This window comes from Marmota monax, unplaced genomic scaffold (genome assembly GCF_021218885.2).
Source record: "Marmota monax isolate L192 unplaced genomic scaffold, Marmota_monax_Labrador192_F-V1.1 WCK01_AAM20220418_F8-fsc00002, whole genome shotgun sequence".
Lineage (NCBI taxonomy): Eukaryota > Metazoa > Chordata > Mammalia > Rodentia > Sciuridae > Marmota > Marmota monax.
The window spans coordinates 3,947,974-3,962,073 of record NW_026693571.1 but is presented as its reverse complement, the minus strand read 5'-3'; the positions used below and the strand labels follow the sequence as shown (position 1 = coordinate 3,962,073).

The window sequence follows — 14,100 nt, the reverse complement described above, 5'->3', positions numbered from 1 at the left end:
TGTTTCAGAAAATTGCCTTCAGCTTTTTTTAATTATTAGAAATTTATCCATAATAGTTGGGTGCATCCTGACAATTCACACATGCATTGAAATTGATTTCAGTTCATGATTCCCCCGCTTTCCCTCCCCTGTTTCCCTCCTGTCTTCCCTCCCCTCTCCCATTCTTCTTCCTCTACTCTACTAGACTTCCTTTTGCTCATCTATTAATTTGTATTTGATTGGTTCTTTATGTAATCTTTATTCTTCCCTCCCCCTTTCCTTATTTCACTCTAGCTGCTGCATGTAAAAGAAAACATTCTAATTTCTCAGTTTGACTAATTTCACTTAGCATAAAATCCATTCTCCATTTCCATCTATCTACCGGCAAATGCCATAATTTCATTCTTTCTTATGGCTGAGTAAAACTCCATTGTCTGTGTGTGTGTGTGTGTGTATGTATCACAGTTTCTCAATCCATTCATCTATTGACAGGCATCTAGGTTGATTTCATAATTTAGCTATTGTGAACTGTGCTGCTACAAATATTAATGTGGCTGTGTCCCTATAGAATGCTGATTTTAAGTTTTTTGGATATATGCCACGGAGTGAGATAGCTGGGTCATATGGTGGTGCCATTCCTAGTTATTTTTTTTTAATATTTTTTACATGTACTTTTAGTTGTTCATGGACCTTTATTTTATGAATTTATTTCCATGTGGTGCTGAGAATAGAAGTCAGTGCCTCACACATGCTAGGCAAGCTCTCTACCACTGAGCCCCAGTCCCAGCCCCCATTCCTAGTTTTTTGAGGAATCTCCATACCACCTTCCAGAGTGGTTGTACTAGTCTTCGGTCCCAACAAAAATGTATGAGTGTTCCTTTTCTCCCCCACAAATTGACTAGTATTTCTGTTGTCCTTTTCTTGATTGCCATCTGATAGGAATAAGATGAAATCTTAGGGTATTTAGATTTGCATTTCCCTGATTGCTAGAGAGGTTGGATATTTTTTCATATAATTGTTGACCATTTGTGTTTTTGTTTTTTTTTTTTGAAGGGTTTCTGCCTAGGTTTTTTTTTTTTTTGCCCAGTTATTGGTTGTGTTATTTATTTATTTATTTATTTTGGTGTTAAATGTTTTGAGTTCTTTATATATTCTGGATATTAATCCCCTTTTGGAGGAGTAATTGGCTAAGATTTTTTTCCCATTCTGTAGGCTCTCTCTTCATGCTCTTAATTACTTCCTTTGTTGTGCAGAAGCTTTTTAGTTTGATGGCATCCCATTATTGATGATTGGTTTTATTTCTTACACTTTAGGGGTCTTGTTAAGGAAGTCAGTATCAGTACTTATATGATGCAGTGTTGACCTTATGTTGTCTTCTACTAGTTGTGCAGTTTCTGCTCTCTTTCCTAAGTCTTTGATCCATTTCAATTTGAGTTTTTTGCAGGATGAAAGAGAGGGATCTAAATTCATTTTTCTATGTATGTCTATTGAGTTTTCCTAGCACCATTTGTTTAAAAGGCTGTCTTTTCTCCAAGATATATTTTACCTTCCACTTTTCTAAACCAAGGTATTGATGACCCTGACTGAGAATGATACTGGTCTTCATAAAACTAACTGTCCTGTTTTGATTTACAGGATCTCCAAAGGTGGGTAAATGGTGCTAATGAACATGGCTTTGTCCTGGTGTCTTTTGGAGCTGGTGTCAAGTATTTGTCAGAAGACATTGCTAACAAACTGGCAGGAGCTCTGGGAAGATTACCTCAAAAAGTGATTTGGAGGTAAGGTAATGATTCATATTCTTTCTTTGCTGTTGATTTTCAGTACCCACTTATTTGGCCTGCAGGTCCCATAAAACACATCACATTTGATTCACTGGCAAGATTAGTAGAAAGCCCCTGAGTTTTCATTTTGTTTCTTGGTTATTGAAATTTAAGAATTAATTCATAAGACTATTATAGACAAAGAGACCTCTGATCTATAATGTTTTTACCCTATATGATTTGGAATGATTTATGGAGGGTTAATTTGTATGTTTCCCTTAGATTTCTACCCTTGATTACTCTTCTATGATATTTTAAAATTTAGTCATATATTGCCTGTATGTACTCCTTCAAATCAGTTTTGAAATGAGGCAGAAAAGGATGATTGAATAAATAGATAAAATATTTCAAGGACTTTTGAACTTCTTTGGGCTCCCACTTTATAGATGTTTTTGATTTCTTAATCCAAGAGACCAGGCCTCTAAAACTCAGGAACTTACTAGTTAACACTGGTTAAGAAAGAACTGTAAACCATCACATGCCTGTAATCCAGTAGATTGGGAGGCTGAGGCAGGAGGATCACAAACCAAAAACCAGCCTCAGCAACTTAGTGAGATCCTGTCTCTAAATAAAATTTTTAAAATGGGCTAGGGATATGGTTCAGTGTTTAAGTGTCCTTGGGTTCAATCTTCAGTACAAAAAATAAAAAAAAAAATAAAAAAGGTAGACCCCCTAGATCAACTCCAGCTTCTTGTGCAGACCCTGATAACAGGTATCTGTCTCTGGAATTCCCAACCTAATGTTTACAAATCAGACTTGAACACTTTATTTGTCACATATTTATTTAGGATGTGCCACTGCTGTGGGGTTATAGAGATATAGTAATGAACATGGTCAATCCCAGGGTTTCTACCACAATTAGAAGAAAGTGTCTCAAGTCATTCCAAGTACTCTGAGTCATGTAGGTTTCTCCTTTGATTGATAATTACCATGTAGGAATGACTTCCAGCTTCTCCTGGCTGAGCTATGAGATGGACACATGTTGTATTCTAACTATTCAGAACTTTTCCTTTCAGATTCCAGTACCATTATTTATTCTATTAGTTTTCACCCAGAAAACTTGCCGCTTCTTTATTTAGGATAGTTTTACCTGTTCTTTTCAGACTCTTGTCTTTTTTCTGGTTGTTAAGCACCTTTATGATTTATCTTTTAAAAATCAGATTGGGAACAGCCTACTAAAATCCTTTGGTCTCCAGACCTCCTTTCCCTGGGGCTCTGTATGCTTTCTTCCAGTTCCTGCCCCTTTCTCCTTGGGCTCAGGGTGTCCACGATGAGGGCTGGTGACTGCCCCTGGTGACTCTTCCTATTTTCAGCTTCTGAGTACTAACTAGTGTGGAATGACTTCTAGCAAAGGATCATTTGGTTGGTTTTCCCGCATCTCTATGCATAGGTGAGAAAAGCCAGTGGAAAATAGATCTTTATAGAAGCAAATTATTTCTTACCTGTCCCTCAATCAGTGAAAGATGTTTGGTTAAAAAGAAAATCAATTTTTGTTGATGCTGATGGATGATTTCATTTCTTAAAAATATCAACAAATAATCATGAAACATTTACTTTAAAGTTTAACCAGAGACACTGTACCATGAGTAAGGTTTGATTTTTGAGAGATTCATTGTCTGGTATGCATTTTAGGTTTTCTGGAACCAAACCAAAGAATCTAGGAAACAACACAAAACTAATAGAGTGGTTACCGCAAAACGACCTGCTTGGTGAGTGACATGTGGGTACTTACTTGGATGTTAAGAGTTTAATTTTTATGCTTAAGCAATTTGTAAAATACACGTATAGTTTATGATGAAGTCATTATGTTTTATCTAGTCTCTCAATTCTTAAATTTCAGACCAACATTTCAAACCTTTATTGGAAAATGATATGTGAAATGTAATCACTATGGTCTTTAATTTAAAATTTTAGACCAGTCATCAATTTTAATTATCTGGAAAATATACTTAATAAGCTACATAAATTACCAGTGATGAAGCTATACCTGATTTGGATAGCCAGATAAAAGTAGTAAAATTAAACTAAAGAAAATAATACAAACTGGTGTTACAGTTTTATTATAGATGTCTCTGATAATCCAGAGAAATTAGAAATTATTCATTTGTATGAAACCAAAAAGAAGCAGAAAGCTAGAGAAATAGATTTGTTTTAATTTCAGTATCGGGTCATCAGTCTGAATTTCTTCATAAATCAGTAGGCATTTTTGAAACACTTTATTTTTAAGTGTTTTTATTGGTGCATTATAGTTGTACATAATAGTGGAGATTAATTGTGACATATTTGTACATGCATACAACACAGTTTGCTTAATTTATTTCCCTACTACTCACCCTTTCCCTCATCTCCTCTCTCCCCCAATCCCCTTCCAATATTCTACTAGTTTCCTTTCCATTTATTTATTTATTTTTAATGGGCATAGTCATAAATGAAAGTGGGATTCATTGTAAAACACTTTGTTTTTTTTTGTTTTATTTATTTCTTGGGCTTCTGATCCTCAACTCAAAATTAAAATATAATAATTTTATTCATATCTTTGAGGTATATTTGAATCTAAATAATTTAATTCTATGTTTAATAAGCACAGATAGTAAAAGTGTTATTAAGTTTTTAGGAAAATATAATATTATATTAAGGCTTAATATATATAAAGGAAATCATAAAGAAAAAAGTTATTAGAGTTCACAATATTAGCCACAATTTACTTAAGAATGGTAACACCTAACATTATATAAAGTGACTTTAATTTTAAATTATACTCTTAAAAATAAGCTTTTAATACACGATTTCTAAAAGGTACACAGTGATCCTCCTAAAAACCAGCAATATGAATTTGTAACTATTAAAAGTAAAGAGTTTTATACATATAGTTCTTTTTATCTACTTCATTGTAAATATTCTGTAAATGATAAAACCGAGGAGACACAAACATAAGACATTTTTTCTTGTGAGAAATGCTTGCATTTTTTCCTTCTTTTTACTTTTTTGTCTACTACTGTGACCTCAAATTCCATAGAAAGCCGGAAAGTTAAATAACTTGACAATCAGCTGTCTCAGAGCAAGTGTGACACTATTATCCAGCAACATCTAAACTTCTTTCACCGTGTGACCTACAGCAAGGTGTAACTATTCAATGGTCCAGGCCCGGAGGCCTCCCGGTGTCCATGTCTTCTCTGGTCCTCCAGTCAGCTCCCTGACTTCTCTAAGATAAATGCCCTTTTTCACTCTAGGCATGATCTTTGCATGTTTTTTGATGGTTTCCAACTATGATCAGAAGATTCTTCCAGAGTGAGAAGTAGGAACCAAATCAGTATCTTTCCCCTCCTGTTAACCTCTTAATATCCCCCTCCTTTCTGCCCACCAGCTCTGCTTTATTTTGTACTGCTGGGTTTGGTGGTATGGTTTTGTTCAGAGATAGGGTTCTGCTGCTAAAAAGAAAGTTTGAAAACCACTTTTGTGGATTTCTGTGGATTTCCTTTACTTGAGCCTAAAAGTATGAGAAGCCATTTTTGCAAGTAAGGGATAGAGACACTGCCTGACCAAACTCTGTTTGACTTTGGGCAGGAATGTTCTGGGAGCCCATTAAGGCTGAGATGCACACACACAGTCTACTTTGAATGCTGTGTGTATATCTAAAATATATTTCTGCATGCTGCAATTCTTTTTTTTTACCAAAAACAGATTTCCTAAGTGTGGAGTTTATTTTTTAAAAAATTCTTTTGAAAGTTTTTGATCCCTTTTATGACACGTAGGCTATTTACTACATGAGGACAAATGTCACTAAAGTTTTGAGAAGTCATCTCTTTTATTCCCAAGACAACTAGATGTTACATGATGATGTTGCGTCTCTTAGTACTGATTTTGTACAAATATCCTCCTCTGCTTGGTTCAGTTTTACACTTTAGGTATATAAACAAGTACTATAAAACATGGATTCTGGGAGAACTTGAGTGTTGTAAATGGTGATTATTGTACAGTGTTCTTTCATAGATAAGCACTAAATAGTTAATTGACTTCTGGAATCCAGACTTACATTTTTTTTTAAACAAGTGTGTTTGACTCTAATATAGATAAATGCTTGAGTAGCCAGAAAGGAAATCCCTATTTTTAGTAGAATGTGGTCGTACCTTGATAACATTTGGCATTTCTGCTTTCATTGGCTTCCTATTCTTTCTTGGCCATTGAAATTTGTGTTGCTAGGCACATGTTGTCAGTGTTTGAAAGTTGTAATGTATTTTAATGCTTGAAGATATACATTTCAGTTACCTAAAAATGGCTTTTGATTGATGTATACAAACCAGGTAATTTTGTTAAGAGCAAACGTTTTCATTGCTAAAGACAGGAATCAGTTAAATTATGCCTTTGAAAATCTTGTATCTTAAATGTATATTTACTGTAGTATTGCTATTTAAGAAATTTCTGGAAACATCTAGAGAGATAATGTAAGTTGTTTTTTTTTTAAAATTCTTTAGGGCATTCAAATATTAAAGCCTTCCTGAGCCATGGTGGTTTGAACAGTATTTTTGAAACTATGTATCATGGTGTGCCTGTAGTGGGCATCCCACTTTTTGGAGACCATTATGACACTATGACCCGGGTACAGGCAAAAGGCATGGGAATATTGCTAGAGTGGAAGACAGTAACTGAAGGAGAGCTTTATGAAGCATTGGTGAAAGTTATCAATAACCCCAGGTAAGGTTTCAATTAATATTAAAGTAGATTTCTCACACACACACACACACACCCACCCCATAATACATTGTCAGAGAGATTACAATGGGAACAATCACTGGGGCCCGACAGTGTGTCAAATGTTGTGTCTTTTATTTCAGTGTGAAGCTTATAATCCTAAATATATCATAGTTTTCATCATCTACGTGGTAGAAATGAGGCACTTGAAACTCAGAGAGCTTCAGTCATTGCCCGGTCACACAGCTATTAGAGTAGAAATTTGAAGCCAGGACTGTTGGATTCTGAGGCCAGAGCTTTTTGTAACTACAACATCAGCCTGCTGCTGCTGGCTTTCCGTAGTACTAGATATTGTTGAAATGCTCAGGTTTATTTACTTTGTAAATGATGAATCACAATTTTTTTTCTTTTTTAAATTTTCATTGTGCCCTGAGTTTTGCAAATGAGTCTCAGAGGGTGGAGAATGGCCTGTGTAGTTTGAAAACAAAGGAGCAGTTTTCCCCATTGTAATGATATTGAATTTATCATGTATTTCAAATAACATTAGACTTGAAGAGTGTAACTTTTTCTGTTCATAACCAGGGCTTAACTTTGAGATGAGAAACTTTGCCATATTCTAAGGAATACCAACTGTAAGAAGTATTACTCCATATAAAGTGATACAGCTTGCATAGAAAATTCTGGATTTGACTGAGATTCATTTTGTAGCCTTCGTGTGGGCTCAGAGGTGTCCCTTAGGCTCTGACCCCTTAAAATACCCAGTGTCTTAATCACTGCTCTGACACTTGAGCAGTATGTTTTATGATCCAGAGTATATTCATCTTCTATAACCTGTACTTCTCTTCTTATGATCTAATGAATTTCAAAACATAATGTTCTTATGGAAAAAATTTGTCTATATTCTATGTAAATTTTTAAATGAAGCCCAAAAGTTAAGAGTGTTTTGGATGGGGCAATTATTACTGATACTAGATTATAAAGAGAAGAGCAAAAAGTTCAGTAATTTAGAATAGTTCAGTGGGTTGTTTTGTTTTGTTTTGTTTGTTTTGTTAAGAGTTTTGTGTGGCTCTACCACTAAGCTATAACCCCAGCTCAGTCCTTCTGTGTTCTGTGAGGTATTAGCCAGGATGAATCACAGGGAAAGCTGGATTTAATCTCAGGTAACATTAAAATTAAACAATAGTTACAAAATATCAAAGTATGCATAGAAGCTCAATTTTAGAATTTTAAATTTTGTATAGTGAATACATTTATATCATTCTAAGAAAAGTATGCACATTAATAAATAATGAGTTAATTGCATATAACTTGAAGTTTTTAAATATTTAGCTGAAATATTTTGAACATATCTTACTGTATAAAATAACAATAATTTATAAAGTATTTTTCTTTGCTAAAATTCATTATATAAACTGAATTCATTATCTTTCTTGTTTTCAAATACATGACCATGTACCACATTTAATGTGCAATAATTATTGAGAGGTCTTCACCAATATCATATCCAAGATATTCTACTTTAAACCAAGTAACCAATATTGCTGAAGAAGTATTTCTTATTTCTTTTACTTATAATTAAGTGATATTATAGCATATCATATTTAAATTACATTATATATTTTACTTCTTCCCTAACTAGTCTTTAGGGTTTATTTAATGAACTCATTGCTTCTCTTGTTTTGAGGGATTTTTGTTTGTTTGTTTTGAATCTGGTGATTTTATTATTTTAAGGCAAGTTATAAAGAAAGGTGGGAGTTAATCACTATTAAAATTGCATCTTTAATCTGTGGCCATCTTTTAACGGAAGACATACTTTGTAAAGTAATGAGCTGTAATTACAAGGTAATTCCTTTTTCCCAAAGGGCCTTATTGAAGATATTCCTTGGAATAGTTCAATGCTGGCTTGAATGACCATTTTAATCACAGTATTTGCTTTTTTTGTTTGTTTGTTTTAATTTTGCAATCTTCATATTCTTATTGGAATACATTTTTGAATTTTTTTCATATTAAGCTACATATTTTGTCATTCTGATTACTGTTAAGCAAGTCTAACTCAACTGAACATCCCTAGTACTAGATGCCTTTTCCAAATGACTTTGGCTATATTCTTGCCTCCCACCATTATGATTTAGTTCATACTCTTCTCTTGACCTATCAGGTCTTCATGTATGTACAAATTTTTGTTTCTCTGTAAAGCACAATTTGAACCATATCCTCTATTATATATATTCTTAATCTCTCTAGGCAGAATTTTTATTTCTTATGTCAAAACAATATCAACTTCAATCAGGGATCCATATACAAAGGGACTCTGGTCATTTGTCATTGATTGTCACTATTTATTTACATATTTTTAAGTTAAAATAAAATGCACTTTATTGTGTTCAGATATTTTTAAATTAGAATGAAATGCATTTTATTGCAGTTACATATTTTTAAATTAATATAAAATATATTTATATTTACCATTGTAGCTTGTTTTTAAAATTAACTCTTTGAGAGTGCTTTCTTTAAACATACATACATGCTCACATATATTCACACATATACTACATATAATGTCATATGTGACTTTGTAATTAGTAGTATTTTTCAACCTTTTTATATGTTTAAGAATATTCTTATAGTATCATTCAGTATTGCTTTAAATACAAAAAGAAAGTCATTGCTTAAAAATTGATTCTGCATTTTTTTTCTGTCCTTTACTTTTAGAATCTAGTAAATACTGCCCTTGCTGGTTCAGACCCACTGATTGATTAGTAGTAATTAAAAGCCTCTAGTGTGGAAAGAGCATAGGGTTTGGAGTCCGGAAAACTTGAACTAGAATCTCAAGTTCTATTCAGGTTACTTTCTGTGTGGTTTTCATTTGCCTCACCAGTTTAAATGTATTTTATTGGGTTAGCATAAGATAATGTGTTTAAAATATTTTTTCAGTGCCTGGAGCATATGAAGTACCCACTGAAGGATAGTAATTTTATTATTTCCCCCATTTTTAAATTGAGAGATCCATAAATACAGAACCTTCAATATGCGTAATTGTTCTGCATTTTGAACCCACTCCACAGCTACCGTCGGAGAGCTCAGAAGCTTTCAGAAATTCACAAGGATCAACCTGGTCACCCTGTCAATCGGACTGTCTACTGGATAGATTACATTCTTCGTCACAATGGAGCCCATCACCTACGTGCCGCTGTCCATCAAATTTCTTTCTGTCAGTATTTTTTACTGGATATTGCCTGTGTGCTTTTGCTTGGTGCTGCCTTGTTTTACTTCCTCTTGTCCTGGGTGACCAAATTTACCTACAGAAAAATCACCAGTCTGTGGCCTAAAAACAAGCATAGCACTGTTAATGGACATTACCACAATGGACTCCTCAATGGCAAATACAAAAGAAATGGTCATATTAAACATGAAAAGAAGGTGAAATGAGCCAGCAGCCCAGGTGATGAAAATAAATCTGTTCAGTCATTGAATTTTTATTGCTAGAAATTAGTTTAACAGCTACTAAAAGTAAAATGTCAGCAAACAATTCTAACACTTCCTTATCAGATCTTACTAATGAATTTCTGTGGAATTAAGATGGCTGTACAAAGCACAAACCTAAAAATGCGAAAATGTATTTGGTTCAAATACTGATGCAGAAAGTTTTGGCACTGAACCTTTTAGAAGCCTTAATTATTTAAATTAATTAAGTGACTGTATCAGACCTTAGTTTTAAATGTTGATATGTGTGTGTCACAGATAAAGAATGGTTTCTTTTCTCTTACTAAGAGGGGTGTGTGTGTGTATGTATGTCTGTGTGTGTGTGTATGTGTGTGTGTATGTATGTCCGTGTCCTAATTCAGAGAATTTTATCTGGCTGCTTGCTACATTTGTTGAGGGTACAACACATTCATGAATGAAGTAATAAGACAGTCAGGATCCAGATGTCTCTCTTGTAGCTTTTCCTGTAGCATTAACGTGTGAACTCAGAACACTACATCAGAGAACACTCCATCAGAGAACACTCAAAACTGAATACAGAGGAAGTAAATGAAAAGATAAATGGCACAGTTTTTTGTCCTTTTTGTTTACTTGTTTTGTTTTCCTTTTGTTACCAACTATGGACACTTCTGGGGGGAAACGTGTAATTAAAAATGTATAAATTAGTTGTCACATTTTCCCCCTACTAATAATTTTCCTCTGGAAGAATTTTATTATTTTTTCCTATTTTTATTTTAACAAGTAACATTTTGTTCAATGCATAATGAAGACAAAGCAGCAAACTCTGACTTTTGTTCAGAATACTAGAGATTATTGCTTATATGGGGCATTTTAAAATAAGGCCATTGCTTGAATGTTTATGTGACTGATGGCTTTTCTGTGATATAACATCATCTTTATCTCTTTTATTTTCTGGGCCACACTCTATTGTACATAGGTGCCAACAGTTATTTCTTTCAAACAGAACATTAAATGGTTCTCATTATTGGTACCTGCTTTGTCTGCAGAAGTTGTAGAATTTGCTGGTATACAGAGGTGACAGAAATAGAGCCACTTGTTTGTAAAGATAAGTTCTTCTTTCCCTCCTTGGTCCTTCAGCCTCACTTCGGCAGCCTTTTTCCAGTCATTGTGACTGACATGGAATAGTGACAGTATTCATGTAGAACAGGGATGCAAGTCACAGACATCATAAAACCAGGACCTCCCTGCTGGACCATTTACTATTATTTTTTCCATGTCATTCTGTTTACTTAGTATTTGCACTACACCTGTTGAGTGTATGCTTTATTTATTTGTAGTTTGAAATCCTATGACTGACATCTGAAAAATGCAACATTTACCTAATGTCATTCACTAATAGAAGAGTTATGAAAATTCTAGAATGCTGTAAATCCTTGTCATACACTATGACATACAACTTCATTACACTCCCACCAGGAGCCACTTTCCTGTACTTAGAAATAATGTCACAAGTAGTTTTCTAATGTACAATACAGACAAACGTACTGCTCTCTGAATACTTGAAGAAATGGTATTACACATATAAGCCTATTATACTTTTTCACAATCTTATAATAATGTTGCCGTTAAAAGGGACAAAAGAATACACAGGCAATGAATGGTGGGATGGTAACAGGGCTTAGAGTGTATGAATGAGTTGATTTTACTTTCTTGGAATTTGATGAAGTTAATAGGCACTGACTGGATGATTATAACTTAATCTCCACTGTGATAAAAACTTAAATAATAAACATGATTTAAAATAGAGAAATGTTGTTGGAATAAAATTTTTATTCAGATTTTATTTCACAATATTATGTACATTCATTATAAACATGTTTCTAAGACAGGTCTCCCAATTTTTGTATGTGTATTCGGGTGTGAAAACAATGTATTAAATGTGAGAATGTATTTTTATTAAACAGAGGGATTTACCTGACAAGTACATCAACATGGATATTAAAATTCTATTCCAGATTTAAGAATGTTAAGTGTAGGTATTTACTGATCATTGTTATTTTTATTTTTTCTTAGGAAGCTTATTGTTAGACAGTTTTCATAGAGAGAGTGATTTTAAATTTTCCACACTTGGGTTAAATTCTCTAATAAAGTAAAATTTTCAAGAAGGGATTTATTCATTTATTTTTTAGAAAGATTTTTTGCAGCTTTTTAAATATCTCTATAGCTGACTATGATGTTCAAAACAAATGAGAATTAAGACACTTTGCCTCTAGAACGTAACTTCTAGTATTCCACCACATAAGCACAGGGGTAGGAAAAAGCTAATGTTTGGGTTAAAGCATTGATTTATGATTGAGGTTGGAGAAAGCTAGAAACTCTCCAAAACTCAGCTACTTACCAAATCCCAAAATACAACTAAAATTCTATGTCTTCACTCTGAAGAGAAAATGTTTCAAAACGACCCAAGTAATTTGAAGAATGACTTCAAGTGATAATCCAGTGATCTCTTTTATTGAAAAAAAGTACAATTAATTCATTTTTATTCTTGCTACTAAGTAATTCAGCTAGTTTGTAAATGTAAAATCACATTTGAGAATGTCTGTTTCCTTTTGGTATAATCAAAAACAACTTGAAATGGAGAATTTTTAAATCTTATATAATGAAGTTTGAGAATCATAGGAATTCTGTTGTTGAAACCTCTCTAAATGTGTCAGAGAACATCTTGTCCTACTTCTGAGATGGTAAGAGTTTTAACTAGCTTTTAAAGACATATATTTCATGCAAAAAAAATGCTATTCATATTTTTGGCAGATAGCAAAATAATTTTTCTGACAAATTTTAATAAAACGTGCTTAGAAGTTCACACAATTAAAATACTCATGTTTTCATTTTCCTACAAATCCTGCAAAGCGTCACAGGTCCCAAATCACTTGGGTGTTTGTATTCCTGAATTAGGGGTGATTATAGCAGGGGATGAGTGACATAAATAATGATAATCTTAGTTTTTAAAATAGGGAAACCAAGAGGCATGCAATAATTGTATCATTCCTACTCTTTCTTTGGGGTAATTCAGACATAATTTAAGAGATAATTCTCATAATAATCTGCAAAATCTCTGACACTCTGCATAGGTGGTGTGGTAAATCCAGATTTTTTTCAATAGAGTATAATCAGAATTCAGAGTGAAAAATCTGAACTCCATGTAAAATTATACTGTTATTTCAAATATGATGGCTAAAATGTCTGTCTATAAAAGAAGTCCAACACCAACATTAATCTCAGGTATTACAATATCTCAGGTATTACAAAGTGCTTTTATGTATTAACCAGTAAAACATGAATTTCTCACTGAATTTTATAGAATTAAAAGTATTATATTCCTATGTTACTTCCCACAGTTAATTTAAGCTTTTTCAGTAATCCTATCTTGTGTAATAAGTGATAATTCCCTACTTCAGAGAGAGGGACTAATTTGAGTTTCATTGAATCTATAGAGTCATCCATACTTCAAGAGATCATTTCTCCTAAAATCAGATTCCTTAGTCCTAATGTTCAAGATGAGATTTCCATTTAGATCGAAATTAAATAAAAAAAAAACAAGCAACCAAGAAAAGTTTTGTTATCAATATACTTCATTCACATAGATTTAATTTTTAAAATGAGAGATCTGTTACTCTTGTACTTAGAACAGAACTGCATTAAAGTATAATATGTTGAAAAGGTGAATTTCATATGTTCATGACAATTCTGGTTTAGTCACCCTGTTAGAACTCTGAAGGAGATTCATGAATATTCTTTACTTGGAGCTGAAAATGGAAACTTTTGAATATACATACGTTGGTAAATTTCATGTAACATTAAATTTCACATTAGCAATGATATGTGTGTGTGTGCTGTGATATCTTGGAGTGGCCTATGCATTTTATTCACAAACCACAGGAACTGGTGATGAATAGCTTAAAAATCATCAGTTCTGCTTTCAAGCCCAAGTCTGCCTTCTGGTTATAGCATAGATTCAACTTATGAATGTGACAGGGCATCAATGCTTAAAAATACCAACATTAGCAATTAGTTAAGTTTCATCAGAAAAAGCAAATGCTGCTGGGCATAGTGGCACACACCTGTAATTCCTGCACAGGAGACTGAGCACAAGTTCAAAGCCAGCCTC

At 33.4% G+C, this 14,100-nt stretch overlaps 1 protein-coding gene across 3 annotated transcripts in view; it reads left to right on the top strand.

The window, feature by feature from the left end:
* The window catches only part of Ugt8 (UDP glycosyltransferase 8), an 80,505-nt gene extending 66,694 nt beyond the window's left edge, over positions 1-13,811 (top strand). For all 3 annotated transcript variants that reach the window (XM_046459113.1, XM_046459112.2, XM_058583740.1), the window contains exons 3-6: positions 1,615-1,757; positions 3,432-3,508; positions 6,272-6,491; positions 9,554-13,811. In XM_046459113.1, the coding sequence (XP_046315069.1) occupies positions 1,615-1,757; positions 3,432-3,508; positions 6,272-6,491; positions 9,554-9,917 (804 nt within the window). In that variant the 3' untranslated portion in view covers positions 9,918-13,811. The remainder of the gene's footprint in view (positions 1-1,614; positions 1,758-3,431; positions 3,509-6,271; positions 6,492-9,553) is intronic.
* The last annotated feature ends 289 nt before the right edge of the window (positions 13,812-14,100 follow it).